The following is a 19,466-nucleotide window of genomic DNA, read 5'->3' as shown; positions in this document are numbered from 1 at the left end:
TTGTTTGTTAAAGATGTTATCTTTTGTCCAGCATTTGTTTTTAGCCCTATTGTAAAAAATCACATGGCTGAAGACATGTGGGGCTGTTTCTGTTTCTCCTATTCTATTCCACTGGTGTCCATGTCTATTTTTGTGCCAGTACCATACTGTTTTTACTGCTGTAGCTTTGTAGCATAAGTTGAAATTTGGATTAAAATGCTTCTCATTTTGTTCTTTTTTGGGTTTGGCTATATAGATGGTCTTGTTACTGAAAATGATATGCCTTTTGCACAGAACTAGAAAAAACATTTATAAAATTCACATGAAACCAATTTTTTTTTCTAGTTTCAATACATGGTTGTTTGAATCTGTAAATGTGAAATTCAAAGGTATGGAAAGGTGACTGCATTTCCAGATAAACAGAAACTAAAAGTGCTAACCCTCTAAAATCTTCACAGAAGAAATTTCTAAGAATATATATACCAGGAAGAAGAAAAACAATCATAAAAGAATGGTCTGAAATACAAGAAGGAAAGAAAACAAACACCTAAAATGGCCATGTAAATCCAAGCACACTTTTTCTGAATGAAACAACGAAGTACATCTGTGACGTCAGAAAGGAGCAGAATGAACAGAGACTACACCAGTATGTGAGGAGGAGGGCTGAAGGGCAGCAGAGGCGGCGAGGGTTCTTCTTTATTGGGGTTCAGGAAGAGAGACAAATATACTCATTAACTTTAGACTTTCTAAAGAACGAAAGTAAAGGGAATTTCACTAAGAATGTAGAGATACAAGCTTAAGCCAGCTTAAAAAAGAAAAAACCCAAAACTAGAATAATAATGCGTTCCTCCTAGGGTCTAGAGGGACATAAAACTTGGTGATTGAGATACAGAAGTTGGTCACATAGCTCAGTGGTAGAGCACCGCCTAACATGCATGCAGTCATGGTTCAATCCCCAGCACTACAAAAAACAAAGGAAGAAAACCCTAAAAATTTAAAGTAATAAGTAAAAAATCTTGCTTATGATCTATGGCACAGCATATCCTTAAAGAAATGATTTTCTATATTGAAAAGTACAGAGGGCAAAGAGAAACCCTATACTCTAAAAAGGATTGCAAATACTAGGACAAACAGAAAAGTTAAAAAAATGCAAGTGTAATTGATATGTTAATAAAGAGTGTGGAATTACATAAGATGTTCATTGAAAAACAGAGAAGGCAGAAAAGAATGGAGAGCAGTTCCTAGAAAGACACAAATCACCAAAAATCACACAAGAAGAAACAGAACATCTGATTAGGCCTATGTCTACTAAGTAAATTGAATCAATAGTCAACAACTTTCAAAACAAAGCAACCATACCAGATGAATTCACTGGTAAATACCAATTAAAGGAAGAAATATTAATTCTCCACAATCTCTTGTAGAAAATAGAAGCAGAGGGAATACTTACTAACTCATTCTGTGAGGCCAGCATTACCCTAATAAAAAAACAAATAAAGACATTACAAAAAAGGAAAACTACATCATTATCTCTCATGAAAATACATGCACAAATCCTCAATAAAGTATTAGCAAATCATTCTGGGAGGCCAGCATTACCCTACTTAAAAATAAATACATACAAACATTGCAAGGAAGGAAAAATAAGATTATCTGTCATGAAAATACATGTACAAACCCTTTTCAAAATCAGCAAATTGAATAAAACAATGTATAAAAAGAATTTTATACAACGGCCAAGGAGGACTTATTCCAGAATGCAAGTGTGGTTCAACATTTGAAAATCAATTGTTATACACCATTGCACCAAGAAGCTAAACAATAAAACTCATGTGACAGTATCAACAGATGCAGAAAAGGCACAAATCAAAATTAATACTCATTTATGATAAACACTCAGCAACCTGGGAATAGAGGGGGAATTTCTCAACTTGTTAAAGAACATGGACAAACTACCCCCACTGTTAATATCACAAATAATTGTCAGAAACAAGATTTTTTTCCCTCTAAGACTGGGTACAAGGTAAGAATGAGTCCCCTCACTAACTATTTCACACTGTCCAAGAAGTCCCAGATCACACAGTAAGACAGGAAAGGAAAAAGTACACAGATGAGAAGGAAGAAATAAAACTGCCTTTGTTAGCAGATGACATGATTGTCAACACAGAAAACTCCAAAGAATTAGTCAAGGCAATACTGGAATAGATTAAAACAGGGTATAAGATCAATGTGCAAATCTGATTACTTTCCAATAAGAACCTGGAATCTGAAACTAAAATTAGCAATAAAAGATGAAATTCGAAATTACAAAATAATACTGGTTATATTGGCACCAAATAAATGAAATACATAGGTTTAAATCTAAAAAAATATTTTTAAAAACCTTCATGAAGAAAAGTGTAAAGCTCTGTTAAGTAGTAAAGATCTAAGTAAATGTATTCCATGTTTAGGGATAGTAAGACCCAACATGGTCAGGCGTCAGTTCTTCCCACTTGATCTATAGATTCAACATAATTACAATTAATCCCACCAAGTGATTTTGTGGCTACAGGCAAATGGTTTCTAAAGTTCATATTAAAAAATTACCGTAAAGCTATGAGCTACAGTGATCAAGACAGTGTGGTCTTGGCAAAAGAACCAACTGGGTAAATGGGACAGAGCAGAGCAGCTAGAAATAGATGTACACACATACTCAACTGGTTTTTGAGAAAGAAGCAAAGACCAGTCAATACAGAAATGATGGTCTTTTCTCCAAAAGGCACCTGCCTGGCAAGCGCAAGGTTTTGAGTTCGATTCCCTGTAACTGAAGGAAAAAAAAAAATATCTAGACAAAATTCTTACGAAACACTCTTGGGCAATAATATATGACCAAAAAAATCTATGTGACCTTGGGTTTGAATGAAAGCACAATCATGGAAGAAAAGTAAGATGCTGGTTTTTTTATTAACAGTAAAGACTTCCGCTATGTGAAAGACAGTCAAGAGAATGACAAGGCAGGCCACAATGGGAGAAAATCTTTGCAACACACACACCCAATGAAGCAGTTTTTTATCCAAAATAAAATTCAACAGTAAGAAGTCAAATGAGCAAGTAAAACAAAAGACCAGCACAGACAGCCCACTGAAAAGACTTGCGGATGGCAATGTCATCAGTCACCAGGGATGGCATGTGATAAGCAGACACCACTACACACCAACTAGGATGTCAAAATCTAAAGCACCACGAGGGATTCTTCCCTACTGCTTGGATAATAAAAATGCTGCCATCCAAGATATTTAGGCCGTTTCTTATAAAACTGAGTACACTCTTCTCACGTGATCCAGTATGTACCACTTGCTACTTCCCTAAACACGCTGAACTCTCATGTTCACACAAACTCCATGAGTGAGATCTGTGACAGCTTTTATTTATACGTGCCAAAATGCAGACGCACAACCAAGACACCCTTCAGTAGGTGAAGTGACATAACTAACGGGAGCAGTGTTACTCTGCCGATGAGCCAAGATAGGAGAACGGTAAGTGCACATCGCTAAGTGAAAAGAGCCTCTGTGAACAGGCCACATACTGCACACGCCCAACTACATGACACTCTTGAAAAAGCAAAACTATTCAAAGGGTGAAATATCAGCGGGTACCAGTTTCTCAGCGGGGACAGATGAAAGATGAGAAGTGCAGCACAGGGAATTGTTCGGGCGGTAAAATACAACCTGTCCTGCAGCCGTAGATATGTATCATTATCCATCTATCAAGCCCCAAAGAACATATAACACACAAAAATGAACCCTATGCTAACTGTAGACTCTCAGTATCAATATTAGGTCTCAAATCATAACAAACGTACTGTAGAAATGCCGCATGTAAGTAATGGGGGAATTGTGCTTAGGAGGAAAGAGGGCTGAAGGGAATTCTATGCTCTCCATTTAATTTTTCTGTAAACATAAACTGCTCTCAAGAGTAAAATCTATTTTTTTTTAAACACAACAAAAGCATAAACACAAAACTCAGAGAAATGATAATATAGGGGAAGACAAGATGAGATAGAGAAAACAGGCAGATGCACCTGCATCAGTGATGTTCTAATTCTTACACTGAGGAGTGGGCCCAAAGATACTAATTTTATCATTATGCCTTAAACTTGCATATCTAATAGACACATTCTTCAACTAGACTCAAATACAAAAACAAGTTCTATATTAAACATATATAGAGATCTTTTCCATTAAGCTAGAACTGACTACAGAGCAAATGTTTTACTTATATTGTACGCAAATACTTTTTAGTTTCCTTGGTGTATCCACTATAGGTAGGTAAAACAACATAGCGAAACTGTAGCTCTGTGAATTTAAGCAACCACACTTAATCTATTTCTGGTTTTTCAAATGGAAATAATATTCATATTCTAAGCAGCTTATGAGGAATAAATAGTATGTATAAGATACATAAAAATATACACTGATCATCTAAAATAAAATACTCTCTTCCTCTCATATTTGGAGTATTTTAAGAGCCAACTACAGCAAAGACAGTAAAGGCAACAGCCAGAAGGCCTAGATTGTTTCTTCATTTTAAAAATGAAGATGACAAAAAAATGATTCCAAGGTTGTGAGAATTAAACAACTCATATTAAGTGTTTAAAGAATACTTAGTATGCAGGGTCAGTACAAGTAATTATTTTTATTATTATTCCATTTATTATCTAAAGTCAATGTCATTAGAAAGACCTTTAAATGATTTCAAAATTTTACGTGCGAGCTAATTCTCATACATGTGTAAATAATAGATCAGGAACTTTTCTCTTGTGTTTTCACAGATGAAAGACTAACCATCCACAAGAGAACTTCTTTTCATAATGAGGGCCTAAAACAAAAATGGTGACAAAATTAGTGAATTAATGATAAGAGATAATAAAACAATGCCGCTACTGAACGCTTGTGATTTTAATCTATGCCTCAATTCTTATTATAGAAGGGGCTTACAACTTTCAAGCAAATTGCAATTTACTGACAGACTCAGAAAAGCAGAGTACCGACACAAATATACACAATATCTGAGTAGCTCCAAGTAAATGAATGATTGCAGATCAATGCTTGTTTGCTGAAATAAAAACAGCCTTCAGGCTAAAAGAAAAATAAAAGACAAGGAAAGTGGGCTGGGGATGTAGCTCAGGGGCACAGCGCCTTCCTGGTAAGCACAGACGGGGTCCCGAGTTTGATTTCCGGAACAAAAAAAAAGGGATAAGGAAAGTTAAACACGCTTAAATAATATGATTCTCAATGAAGCTAACTACTGAAGCTCATGACATAATGACAACTTTGTTTGGGGAATATTCTACCAGCTACCATATTATTAATGTCTTTGAGATTTAAATTCATTTATAAAATGACAATAATCTGTCTCTAGTCAACACAAAGAGCTACTCAAAAGTCACTTACTACAGGTACAAGCATTTATCAAATTGGCAGGGCTCACAGAAATATCTGGCCATATTATTTCTAGCTCTGTAAGACAGTTTATTGCTGATGTCTATATACACCTCTACTAATCTGTTGAGTGAAAGACACAAAAAATTCTAAAACTCTACAAAGTACCAAGTCCAAAAATGTCAAATTTCATTTGTTTTACAACATTGGTTATTCTCCCAGAAGAAACACTTTCTAAAGTTTTAATACAGGACGGCCTTGTGAGGCAAAACCTTACCCAGGAAACCTCAAGCCATAAAAACCAAAGAACTGCTACTCTCTCTCAGGCCTCCTTTTCTGAACCCCTTCTCTGCCCAAGAGCCCCTAAAGCAAAATAGCTAGGTCAGCAGTACGAGCTTACCTACCAATCGGGACACACAGCATACCATTCTGGAAAGCCCTGAGGCTGCCTGGTGAAGCAAAACGTGCTGAGGATCCTCGGCCTCTATACTCAAGGGCCCCCAAAGTACAGTGACCATTCCTCAGGGTGCGGTGACCATCCCAACAGTGCGGTGATTGTCCCACAAGTGCAGTGCCCATCTCCCCAAGTGCAGTGCCCATCCCCCAGAGTGCAGTGACCATCCCCCAGAGTGCAGTGCCCACCCCCCAGAGTGCAGTGCCCATCCCCCAGAGTGCAGTGACCCCTCCAGTCCCCAGCCTCTAAGTGGAAACAGCACAGTACTTTCAAAGTGACTGTCTAAGTCCAGTGAAATTACACATTCACATGCATACGTGCACACACACACACACACGAAGTGCATGAGTGTGCGGGCAGAGCTGATGAGCAGGGAGAAGCACAACTGCCCAGGAAGAGGACAAAAATCTGACAAAACCATGTGACAGCTCCTCTCAGGGCGAAAAGGCGTCAGGGAGCATGAGGAGGGCATCCTGCACACTATACTGACCTGCACAATTTAAAGCATCCACAATTTATTTAGCTTTATCTGAAATAAACTGGATGGAAGTTTTAGTACATTTATGAAAATGTGTATTCAAACTAAATTAAATATATATGAATAGGTACACTGCTCTCGTTTTAAAAAAACCAAAAGAACTGTGTTAACTGCTAATCTGGTAAACCTAACCACAAATTCTAAAAATGTAATCATCTAAACCTCTCTGTGCTGAAGTTAATATATAAACAAAATCTTGAAATTATAATGAAACACAACAAGTGCCGTCTTTCGGTACTCTGACACGCTTATCATTTCGGGGGGGATGATGCTTTGGGGCCACTTTCCAGTCGCTCCTGGTTCCAAGTTTGCATGTGGCCTTATTTAACTCACCCATAATTGTAGTAAAAGTACAGTGAGCACTCAGAAGGAAAATATAACCCTGAAGTACCATAGGAAAAGCAACTGGCAATACATTTTAGAACAAGTATGCACACATATTTATACTGAAAACTACCACCCTTTAAAACAATATGGGTGGTTGCTATTTTCCTTTATAAGAATATTTTTTAAAGTTCTGTATTAGGTAGAAGTGCTCAAAAACTTATTGAATACCTTTAAGAAGAATTTTTTCTCAGACTACTGAAAAGCAATTTCTCAGACACTTTAATAAATGTTACAACAATGTCTAGTTGTATCTAGTCAACAAAATTAACCATTCTTTATTCTGTTCTACTATATTTTTAAGCAAAAAAAATTGTGAATATTTTCCTGCAAAGTTAAGCTCAAATAAATACTTCAAGGCAGCACTTAAGACTTGGTGTCTCCTTGGTTAGAATAATAAAATAAAAAATAGTTTTACAAAATTACATTCCCTTATTAATGTCCTTTTTTGAAAATACTTAGAACCAACAGAAGTAAAGGTATTTTCTGCAATGATACCATTTGCATTCTATAAACATTATGCTTATACTTCTATAAATTGTACAATTTTACAAAATGCCACCATAAAAGGACCAGTATATACAGAAACGGAAACAACTGATGAGGATTTACCAGAGTGTATTTATGATTAACTGGCTCATGTCTTCTCCCTTTTTTCCCATACCAGAGGCGAGACATTTCCTTCCCAGAGCAAGTTTAGTTACATCAGATCACGCAGGAACAGTTTTCAGAAGCATTCTTCTGTCAAAGCTGAATTCCCAGCACCAGAGCCTACTACAGTGACAAACCAGTTTGCTGGGGGCACAGATGTGATTGACAAGAAGGAGAGCTAATCGCTCAGTAGCAGCCAAGCACAGACAGTGCTGAGTGGAGACTGCTGGCCGGGGAGGGAACAGAGGGTTTCCCAGGCTTAGGTTTGGTTGCACTGCACCAGAATGTGCAGTGAGGGCTCAGAAGTTTAAAGACACAGAGCACAGATTTCCAAATCCTGTATACTAACAAACAGACTAAAAGCACCTTACACACAAAAAAGTAGCAAGAACAACTTCCCGATTCCTCCTACATTACACGAATTATTTTAATTAACATTTTACTGTTTGCTTATACAGTCATAAAACTGTTTCTATCTGCAACTAAGAATCCTATAAAATTTCATCTTTTATGCAAACATTCTTAAACAATAAGATGTTCATTTTGAACAGCACTTTCTAGCATCTACTTTATGGAAAAGTACTTCTATTCACTATGCCTCCATAAGCTATACTCCACTAAATAGTGGTGTGTTCAATATAGCCAGAGAAGTGAACTTTTACAAGATTAACCGTAAAGTACAAATGCATTTAAATACATATAAACTGACATTACTTAGGGCTCACTGGGCAGAACTGTTGTAGCCCTGTAACTGAACGCCTCTTCCACGTGAAGGGGCGCCTTGCCCCTCCTGTACTCAGACACAGCGCCCTCTTCACACACCACACTGCCCACACGCTGCCTCAGGATGCAGCACATCCTGTGGGAACCGGCTCTCCCACGTGTGAGCCCCACGGCCCTCGCTAGTCAGTAGCACCAACTCCACAGAGGCCTCCGGGCCCCTCAACACAGTGCCAGGGTCCAGTCCTGTCCTCGCAGGCTCGCTACGCAATAATCACCAAGGCTGTATCATTTCAGGGTGGGGCATTTTAAAAACCCGTCGTAACTTCTAGCCAGATTTCTGAGATGAAAGATATTATATATGAAGTATGAAATATTAGAAACAGAACACCAAGCACAGCATGGCCTCTTCTGCGAGTTGCTATTCTACATCCATCCTGGGAAATGTGATCTCTTTTGGCATGGTGATCTTGGGCAAGAGATAGGGAAGTTCTTTGTTTGCTGTTTGATCTACTGACACAATTTAAATTTGGTTATTACTTATACTTTGATAACAATAACAGAAATGTGCCTATGCAAATAAGCCAGAACATTTATGACCTTGCAGTTTAGAATAAGTCACCGACCAAACATCCCAAGCTTTGACATGCATCTGAGAAGCTGTGGCAATGCCACCATTTCAACGTCTCTGGAAGTGCAGGGACCCCAGCGTAAGTGCAGTCGCTGTGACAACCATGCTGTCAGAACTGAGGCAAGACACAAGCACCGCAGGATGCCAGACAGTTCCGCTCAGGACACACCAGGCTGGATTTTGGGGCCGACAACACTCAGATTGGGTCGAATGTTTCATTTTATACAATTACAATGGAGAACACTAGAAATTAAAATGAAAATCAAAAGACTATATAAAAAGTAAGCCAAAAGGCAGATCTGAAAGTGTTCTGAGAAATGGTCTAGATGTGATGCACACTTGATAGCATATTTACATTTATACTTGAATGAGTACCTGAGCTTTGATGGATTAAGAAAATGTGAGTAACCTCAAACACCTGAAGCGTGTCTGAACCTAAACTGTATGGGAAAACGATTTTTCTGTCAACACTTTGGCAAGGTTGAGAAGTGGAGCACAAAAAGTTTTCCTTACATACTAACCATTTTAGAAATGAGAAACATTAATAATATGCTCTACAACATACTGACATACAACCTTAGTAACTCATTTTCCAATCAAAAAGCACAAGCCTTGGAGGCAAGCTTCTGAATAAATCAATTACAGCTAATCCACTGAAACCCGTTTCTAAGTCATCTTTAGCTATCACTCTCCAAGCAGTGGTGTTCTAGTGAGTGAGTTGAGTACAGGAAATACGGAGCTATAATCACTTCAGGGATAAAAGTTCTCAAAAGATTTGTTTCTTCCACATCCTATTCCAAACAGAGTAAGAAGCCAACCCAAAGGAAGTGGAACAACAAACAAGTGTGGCCTACAAAGCTCCCCGCGGAGGCTGGCACGGTCCGGCAGTGGGCCAGCACAGAACACTTGCACCAGCTGGGACCCAGACCCTCAGAGGACGCAGGGCCAAGACTCCTAGTCTGCACGCGGTGTGAGCATGGCAGCTCTGCAGGATGGGACCACTCACTACCCGAGGACTGGGTAAAACTGGCTCAGATTAATGGCACATCGCTCTGCATGTTATGCTGCGTCTAGATGCCCCCCAAAGCCTCATGCGGTCCCAGGTGGGGATTTTCAGAGGTGGCTGGATCTAGAGTGTGTGATGCTGGGATGGATGCCTGGAGCACTTCTAGGCTCCAGGGCACTAGGATTAAGGCTGTGAATACTACCCGCCCCTAGTGGCCTGGACGAGACATAAGGGACAGGAAGAGCTGTGGTTGTCCCTCACTGCTCTGCTGCCTTCTGCCTGCTACTGTTTCTCCTCTGCGATGCCCCTCTGCCATGTGCTACTCCGCCTTGGAGCCAGCTGATGACGGACTGAACCCTCCACAGACTGCGAGCCAAATAAACCTCTCCCGGTTAACTTGTAAGTGTTGGGTATTTTCTCTCAGCGACAAGAGAAAAGTAACTAAGACGCTTGATAAGAATTTTAACGTTTTACCCTTTATTATTCGGACATACTCGCAATACCTGATAATCACAGTCCTCTTGAGGAGCTGGTCTCTGTACGTCACACATCTTCATTCTTGTTTCAACCCCTTCCCCGCCTCTTCCTTTACCATCCTCCGTCTCTCGATCCCCTTCCCATTTGAGAAAGATCTATCTTCCCCTTCCTGTTTTCCATCTTTTATTTTGCTCTTTATTTATATTTCGAGTTTCTCATGTAAGAGAAACCATGTACTATTTAAGTATATGTGTCTGATTTATTTTAGTAACACCACAGTCTCAACATGCATCCACTTTCCTACAAATAATTCGTTTATCCTACTTTATGGTACAGTAGTACTCTACTGTACATAAATACCCCATTTTCTTCATCCATTCATCTGCTGATAGACATACAGACTGCTTCCAAGATTTAGCTATTAAGAACTATGCTGCTATAAACAATGTCAAGATTTACAAGAATCTTCAAACAGACCTTGCAGATAACTCAGGCTTACTGTATTTTCTGTTTTAGGGAACATCATGGAATTTTGGGCACTTGCAAGTGTATTAAACTTTAATGGGTGTTTGATAGACAAAACTGAAGAAGACAAAACAGAAGATCACTTGCTTACAGCATGATATATTTCTTTCTTTTCCTATATGTGTCTTTCTCTGAGAATACAAGTTCTTTGTTTGGAAGAAAGCTAGGCCTAAGTTAACTGTATTTACATGGCTACAACTAATGCAAAAGTAAGTTGTTGTTGTTGTTTTTAAATCAAGGTACTAACTAGGTGTGGCAGTACCTAGTAATCCCAGCACTCTGGGAAGCTGAGACAGAGGATCCCAATTTCAAGCCCAGCCTGGACAACTCAGTGAGATCTAGTCTCAAAGCAAAAAATAAAAGCAGTTTGGAGCACAGCTCAGTATAAAGGTCCTGGGTTCAAACCTCAGCAATACAAACAGTTTTTTAAAAAATCGAGGCATGATACTAGATACCCATAATCTTGGCACTGAACAGGCTGAGGCAGAAAGACAGGGAGTTTGAGGCCAGTCTAGACTTCCTAGCTAGGTGGGAGCCAACCAGAGCTACATAGAAAGACCTGTCCTAAACAAACGAAAGAAAAAAACAAAAGGGAAAAAGAGAGAAAAAATGAATCAAGGCACAGAGTGGTTAAAGAGACCTTTCTCTACACAGAACCATGTTTGTTTTGGGTGCAGAACCCAGATAAAAGGAACATAAACACCTTATACATGTAACTTGCATGATAGGGACCCAACCTGAACTGTGTTATGGTCCACACAGTCTAAAGGATCTCCCCGCTCAGTGCTTACATGTGGACGGCCTGGGCTGGTAAGCACCTGGAATGCACAGCATAACCTGGGTGGTTCCACGATGCAGCGATGTGACTTAACAGGTCTGACTGTGACCTGAGCAACAAGATGATTCCGAGACTCTCCCAAAGTTACGGAGCTGGTGTGGCTTACGAAGTAAGAGATGCACCCCTGTGACATTACTTTGAGAACGTTAGCTAAGTAAGAAATAAGCTTGGGGATGTGACCTATAGAATAAAGATGGTGACCTATTTTTGACCTAGATTTAATGGTCAGTTTACAGGAAATACATGTTAACAGACACTATAGGGGTGCAATCAGCAGAATCCAAACCAGGGGGAAAGTCTTATTTATTAAAAATTAATACTAAATAAAGAAAAGTAGAAGGGGAATTCATATTCAGAGAGACTTAAGACACACTTTAACTCCAACATTTGGTACTTAGATCCTGACACAGAAAACAAACTATCAAAGTAGAAACATATTATATATGGTTAAAATTTTTGACAACACTTGAAAAAAGGTGAACTGAAAAAGGACATAGATGAAATATACTAATAAGGCTGAGTAACTGGTTCGTGTGAGTTCACCATACAACTAATCTCTCATTTTTGTATATTTACCAAACAAAGCACTATCATCAAGAAACAACGGGGGCAAGTGTCTTACCTTCCCCTTAAGGCCTGCTTCACTTTGCCATGAAAACACTGAGAAACAGAGAGCAGGACCCACTGCAAAATGCAAAGCCCACAGAAAGCAGTGCCCTCACTATCCACGACCCACGTACTGACACAATAGGAGGCCAGAGTCCGGAATAAGCAGCCCCTTCCCAACTGCAAGGGGATGTCATGAAGGCCCCAAGAACAGCACAACTGATTGTGGGTGCTGCACCAAAAACACACATTTCGTTCACTATGGAGAAAGGTTTCTTTCATCATTCTGTGCCTTGACTGCTTGAAAACCTCCTTCCACCAACAGCACCCGGCTTGTGCATGCAGTGGTCCAGTATGGCTCCTCACACACCAAGGACTCACCACATCGTCTACCTGTGACAGGAGAGCAACACGACCTTCCACCATGGACAGTGTTTCCCAGGACCTCTGCCACTGCTCGGGAATTACGCCAAAGCATCCACACAGGCTCGCACTCCTCACCACCTAAAACCCGCCTACATTTACCTGGCAAACACAGGTTTCTGATGGTCTACCTTCCCAATGGAATTCACTATATAAACTCTAATACTGTTCTTTCTCCATGCTGTTCTCATATTTCTAATTCTTAAGTTCCTGCTTTTTCTAATGTTATTCAACAACATTAATTAGAGGACTGGTCTTCATTTTATGTACTTAGGAATTAAATTTAAGATTAGAATTCTTCTGGTATCCCAAGTTCATATTTTAGCAATCTAGGGTGCCCCCTGGAACTTATAAATGCTATGACACAGCTCAGGGTAACAACAAGGATAATACAGGATCTGCAAAGAACCCATTAAACAGGTGAAGTACTGGGGAAAATGATCCGGGGAAAAAAGTTTAAAAGCAAGATAAATATTTTCACATTATCACAGGATACAGAAAAGTTTTGCTACTGCTGTTAATGTACACTAGCAGGAGAATAGAAAAAGGAAACAAATTTAGAACAAAGACTAGTATAAAATGTAAAATAACACAGAGGCTGAACTGACAGTTAATTCTAATTTCCAGAGTCTATGAGTTCATCTGTTACAAGAACTTATTTTAGGATAAAAACCAATTTTAAAAGATAAAAAGCTTTAACTCTATTTTAACCTATGCCCAAATTTATTCACCAATCCTATAAATATTTTTAAAAATGAGGGATTCACTGGTGAACATTTGTTAGCTCTGAGGATGTAAACCAGCAAATCCTGCCTCAGGGCCTCAAATCAGGGAGTAGAAGGGAATGGAAATGAGGAAAAGGTAAGTTTACCACGTGCAAGTTTCCCCAGTTCATGTACCCATTTCCACCTGATAATGAACATCTTTAGGCATCAGGAAATGAAGTAAAAGGAAACAGAGCAGTTATTTTACTCAAACAGACCCACGTCGAGGTTGGTAGCCATAATAAATTCATCCTAAATTCTAAGGCACCTATTCTCCATCCCTCGGGAGAAAAAATTTTAATTACTTGCTATTTTCAAATACTATTGGTTTATAGAAGTGCTCTGGCCAAATTCTTTTCTGAAAAGTCATTTTAACAATTAAAATTACTTTCTCACTTCAATAAGTATTCACTATTTAACACATTATTTTTTGTTACTATTCATCAGGCACTAAACACATACTATGTTAGAGAAATATAGTGCAGAATACATAAGCCACTGTAAATTTTTCTAGCAGCTACATTTAAAAATAAAAAAGTAAATAAACTTTAATATTTAATTTAATATATCCAAATTGTTATCATTTAAATATTAATCATTATAAAAAGATTTTCTCTTTCAATTAAGTTATTTTCAGTGTTATTTTACATTATAGCATATCTCAATTATTCTGAGATGTGCTATAATGTATTTTAAAGATTCAATAGCTATATATAGCTAATGATGACTGTACCTATCAGAAAAATAGTATTTTACACTACAACATATCTTAGACATTAAATTTCCATAGGAAGTACTACCTCACCTTGTTTAGATTTAGATCACATTTAGATTTCATAATATTAGCCGTTGAAAAAGATCACAAATACAAATTATTCTTCATATTTTTCAAACTGACCTAAGGAATCAATTAATTTCAGTGTTAAAATTTAAACAACCCTGTTCCTTAGTTGCATTAGCCACAGTTCAACAACTTTATGGATAATAGTTCTGTCCTAGACAATGCAGTGAAAAGTTTACAGTGTTAAAATTTTTCTCTTCAACTTTCACTTGAACCAATTTGGTCCAAGGAGACAGTTGTGTTTTTCTACTCTAGAAAATATAATCTGTGAGATCTTCCACAGAAATTTAAGCAGTTTCTTTGAATCTATAAACGAGCAGTCTACAATTTCCAAAATTAAATGCTCCAACCCCGAGAAAAAGCGCTCACTTCCCTTAACTGAAAACAGTGCCGTCTCCCACCCGGCCACCTAAGTTAGAAACTCCACCCTAACCTGCTGTCACTAATCCGAACCCGCAAGCCAACACCCTTCTACTATAGATCATCAAGTGCTGTGGCTTAGGTACAGGCACACATCTTCGGTAATCTGCACTATTTCATTCTTTCCGAAAGCTAAGCTTAAAAACACAGCTCAGGAATTTTCTTTTTCTCAGATGTGTCACCACCCACGGAACCAGCAGAAGGACGTGTGTCTGTCTCCAGGGCTCCTCTGTGAAGCTTCCTCCTCCTCCCACTCCCTCCAGCTTCCCAACCAGTGACCTGACGAGTTTCCAGGTACCTTTCCTTCTGCCTGCATGTCAGTGAATCACATGGTACATTCTGCGTCTGGCCTCTGTATTCTGCAGCTACTCTGTAAGATCCATCCATGCTGTTCCCTATACCAGCAGATCCTTCCTTTTTATTGCTATCTTATTTGGAATTTTGTGAATATTCCAAAACACGTCCCTTTATTCTCTTACTAATGGGCATTCAGGTTCTTTCCAGTTTTTCAATATTATAAATAAAGTTGGTAAGGAGATTAATGATAGGTTTAAGTGTTAAGGGAGCCCAAAATAAACATTCAATATATTTTTACTTTTAACCCTCCACTACATTGAAATTGCAGTAGAAATGGATGCTTTATACACTACATAGAATGAAATTAGAGACACTGCAAAACAGGTTCACATTTTAAACAAAGACATACCATGTATACCTTGAATCATTATACATATTAAATGCATGCACAGTAAATTCGTATCACATAAACAACCACGAACATTAATCAAACAGATAACAAAATGTGATTCCATGTATTGTTACATTTTAGCATCTGCTCTATATTTTCTAGTAAATCAAGAAAAGATTAATTCCAGCAAGAACAAAAAATATACACTGTCACTTTATCAGCCCAACAATGAAAAGCAAGTAAAATGAGAGAATACAATCTTAAAAGGAGTTACCAAAAGCTTATCAGTATTAATTTGGCTACTTATACAAGTTCACTAAATTTGAGCACATAAAATTTTTCTTACTTCCTAAAATTAGCACCAGCTTGTCTCCCCAACACTACTTACTGCTAACTTTGAATTGCAACAAGGCATAGGCCTGGGAGTTAGAAAGGACAGCTACCTTGCCTGCATGTGTCTGCTGAGCCTGCTCCATGCAGGAGGTAAAATGAAAGTGACTGAATCCTAGGTAAACATAACTGTAACAGTAATTAACAGCATTTCTTTCTTTGCTATAGTATTACTCCTTTCTAAACCAAATATTCTAAAATACACTAAACAAAAGTCCTTTTATTGCTGATATGCTTCTAGTATTATAAAGCAAAGTGGCAAACAGTATGGAAGTTACTCTGCAGATTCACGGGATAAACATACATTGACATGGAGAATGAGCCTGAAGCTTTAAAAAGCACTCTTCGGTACAAAGATCAGTTATACTTTTATTACTGTAAAGTTACAAATTCCTACGAAGAGGATGGATGCAACCTTCCTGTTTTTCTCCTTACCTCCCATTCTCTGGCTGCTGCTTCACTAGTAGGTTCCTCATTTGCTTCAGACTCCTCAATCTTTTTTACTACTATGAACCCAGGTTCTCTGGTGCATTCGCCAGTGTCTTCTGCATAGATTTCTGGGCTCCACTGAATGAAGAAGGCATACAGGTGGTCTGTCCTGTTAGAACAAGAACCTGTCAGGACTACTATTCTGTATTAGTCACAATTACAAAATTATATTTGTGAAATATCTTGATAAAACATGAAGATTTAAATAGATATACAATGTACTGTATTATATAAAAAGGTAGAGCCCATTATATGGAAGACCTTAATAAGACAGATTAAAATTTGACTGTGATCAGGTTGTTCTGAAAAAAAAAAATATATTAAGATTTTCCCTTGGCATGCTTTTGACTGGGTCAAATCTATATACAGAAATGTTTTTCTTTCTTAAAGATACTAGTGATGGGAAAGGAAGAAGAATTCATAACTTTAACCTCAATCATACAATGATCTAATAACTAAAATGTAAGCAAACAATTACTAGTTGCCTATTTTGAAACATGAACATTGTATTGAATTTTTCCAAGTTAACAAGAAGTTTAATTTCCTTAAATTTTAAATGATACCAGATATACATAATGAATTATTCGTTCAGGGATAGGTGAGCCAATCTTTTAAATTTTTGATTCTCCTTCCCAACTAACGACAGTAAAGCCAGAGGTTGTATTCTATGGTAAAAGTTTTTCAAGGCCAAACACACATCTTAAATATCTACTGACTGTAATTAGTGTAAATCACTGAAAATTGATTAGAAAATTCTCAGCTAACATAGAATAATAAGAATGGCTCTGGAAATTATATATCTTATCTAATGATAAAAAAATCATTGCTTATGTGATAACTGACATATTTGAAGAGTATTAAATTTTTATCTTTCAGATAATTTATCACTATCAGAGAAATTTTTATAAATTACATGAATACAATACAGAGCAGAATCCCAATTATATTAATGTTTAGAGGACAGCAGCAAGGTTCAAGGACAGTATTAAAACAAAAACTCTACATAAAAGTTAAAATATAACCAAGAGTAGTACTAAATATAGTTAGAATTTTTCATTTTTGTCATTTAAAGATAACTGGAAAATTTCATTATCTGATTCAATCCTTTTCAAGTATTCATTAATTATGTAAAGCATACTACCTACTTTTTACTATTATCACACTGTATAGGAGGCACATACAATGCTCTGTTTATTTTGGTAGGGTAGGAAAAGAGGGAAACTTCATCATTTTATATTCAAAAGTAGTAGTAGTATTCAAAGTATAAGCTTTCCAAGACATACATGGACTCTTCAGATCTGAGGGAATGCATTTCTACATCCTCAACTTCTGCATTACTCTTTGCTCAAACTAATCTGTAGGATCAAGATATAGTGCAGATTCTTTGTTCTCTGCTTTCACGAAGTGTTTTTCCTAAACTGTAGGAGAGCATATGCTCATCCATGCAAATGTTTACAATGGTACACACCACAGAATATAAACGCTTCCAGGGGCCCAAGACTGGTGCGGAAGCAGGGAATAATTGTAAGACTGGGGAATAAGCTCTTACCCCAAACTTAAATTTTCAATGGAATTGTTCACTGACGATGAGTGAAACTAATTTGGTAAAAGAAAAGTAATTTTTGGGGCTGAGGATTTAGCTCAACAGCACAGCGCCTGCCTGGCAAGCCCAAGATTGTGAGTTCAATTCCTGGTATAGAAAAAAAACAAAAACAAACAAAAAAAAAAAGTAATTTTTTGGAATGTACACAAAAACACATTTAAAGAATTGAATGACATTAAAATAAAACTCTTCTTGTGTAACTGCCTCCTTAACAAAGGAAGGGGTAGAAGAGATGCTGAATCCTATCTCACTCTTTCAATGGACAACATTCATCAGGGGATAACTGCAATTTCCATCAGCATACAACAGACGGAGGCACGCTAGCCCAGGAGCTTCAGACAGCAGAAGCCTTGGAGCCTTCACCATTCTGCCAGCAGTCATGGGAAGTTACATAATAAATGTAATCTCAGTAAACTTACACACAAATATATAAATGCACAAGTATAGGTACTTTGTAGCAAAGAACGTCTGTTAGGGATAAAAGTATCCTATAATTACACTCTTAGGTAGGTTTAAAGGAAAATACAAGTTTAAGCCTAAAAAGTAATAATGCTGTTTTTAACCGTTGAAGAGTACTTCCAAGTTGTTTTTAAGTAGATAATGAGAGGGCACATTGTTATGATGTTTAGATTCTACTGGGTATGCGGTATTTAAAAGATCGACAGTTTTAATTTAACATCGGTAATTACACTACAACAGAAATCTACAACTGCTTCAACTTAAAAGGAAAGACTTTACTGTAGAGAGGGTCAAGAAGAAATACCTTGAGGATCATCACAACTTTTTAGTAGCTAATTTGGGGTCATGTATGCAGTAGGCAACCAACACATTTGAAGGAATTTAAGTAAAGGAACTGTACACCATTCATGCCTTCAGTCAAGTGCTGCACCAGTCAGCACTTTGATGGTCCTATCTTAAGCACTCGTTTTCACTACTAAAATCTGGTACATGTTCACACTTTTTCAATATGCCACAAAGATACAATTACAAAGGGAACAAATTAAAGAGGATCAAATACAAGCCAAATGATTTCAATGTCCCAGATTAAATGTCAACTTTCAATGAGAAAGTACGTAACTCGAAGTGATATTTTGCCACTGGTATTGTGATATACAAAACAATCCTAACTCAGGGAACCTGAAAACATTTGCGTTTCCCTTCTCCTTCTTTACCTTTCCTGCGGCACGGCGAACCAGTACTCATGCTTCTTGTCTCTCTGTGCATACTGCTGCATTGTAGCACTTGCCTGAGACACGAACGTCTTCCTCATCGGTTTCCCAACTCTGAGACATAAGAATTTATGCAATCGATGCCTCCTCTTTTCCTTTAGAAGTGCGGAACCTAGACATGAGATGCAAACAGTGCTCATTCAATTCTCAAACATCATGGTGAAATTCACTAGTAATTTGACCTTTTAACTTCCAACCAAATCAAAACTCATCTTACTGGTACACAGATTAACTCACCAAAGTAACCTGCATTATTTTCCATCGAAGATAAAGTGGCACATGTAGCAAGACTAAACAAAAGACAAGTTAATAGACGAGAAATATTATGAAAGAATGGAAAAGCTTCAGAATCTTTTAAATTTCTGTTTGTAACAACCATGCTAATTGGAT

At 37.7% G+C, this 19,466-nt stretch overlaps 1 protein-coding gene across 9 annotated transcripts in view; it reads right to left on the bottom strand.

Annotated features, from left to right (window-relative positions):
* Oxr1 (oxidation resistance 1) overlaps positions 1-19,466 on the bottom strand; it is a 269,080-nt gene that overhangs the window by 17,024 nt on the left and 232,590 nt on the right. For 7 of the 9 annotated variants that reach the window (XM_005381956.2, XM_013512774.1, XM_005381961.2 and 4 more), the window contains 2 exons: positions 19,020-19,188; positions 16,191-16,353 (listed from right to left, as the gene is read on the bottom strand). In XM_005381956.2, the coding sequence (XP_005382013.1) occupies positions 16,191-16,353; positions 19,020-19,188 (332 nt within the window). Of the gene's footprint in view, positions 1-7,387; positions 7,573-16,190; positions 16,354-19,019; positions 19,189-19,466 lie in introns of those variants that run through there. The other 2 variants (XM_005381963.2, XM_005381964.2) reach the window with 2 other exon arrangements.

Source organism: Chinchilla lanigera, unplaced genomic scaffold (assembly GCF_000276665.1).
Source record: "Chinchilla lanigera isolate Chin_1 unplaced genomic scaffold, ChiLan1.0 scaffold00016, whole genome shotgun sequence".
NCBI lineage: Eukaryota > Metazoa > Chordata > Mammalia > Rodentia > Chinchillidae > Chinchilla > Chinchilla lanigera.
Note: the sequence above shows the minus strand (reverse complement) of the source record. Positions and strands in the feature narration are given on the sequence as shown.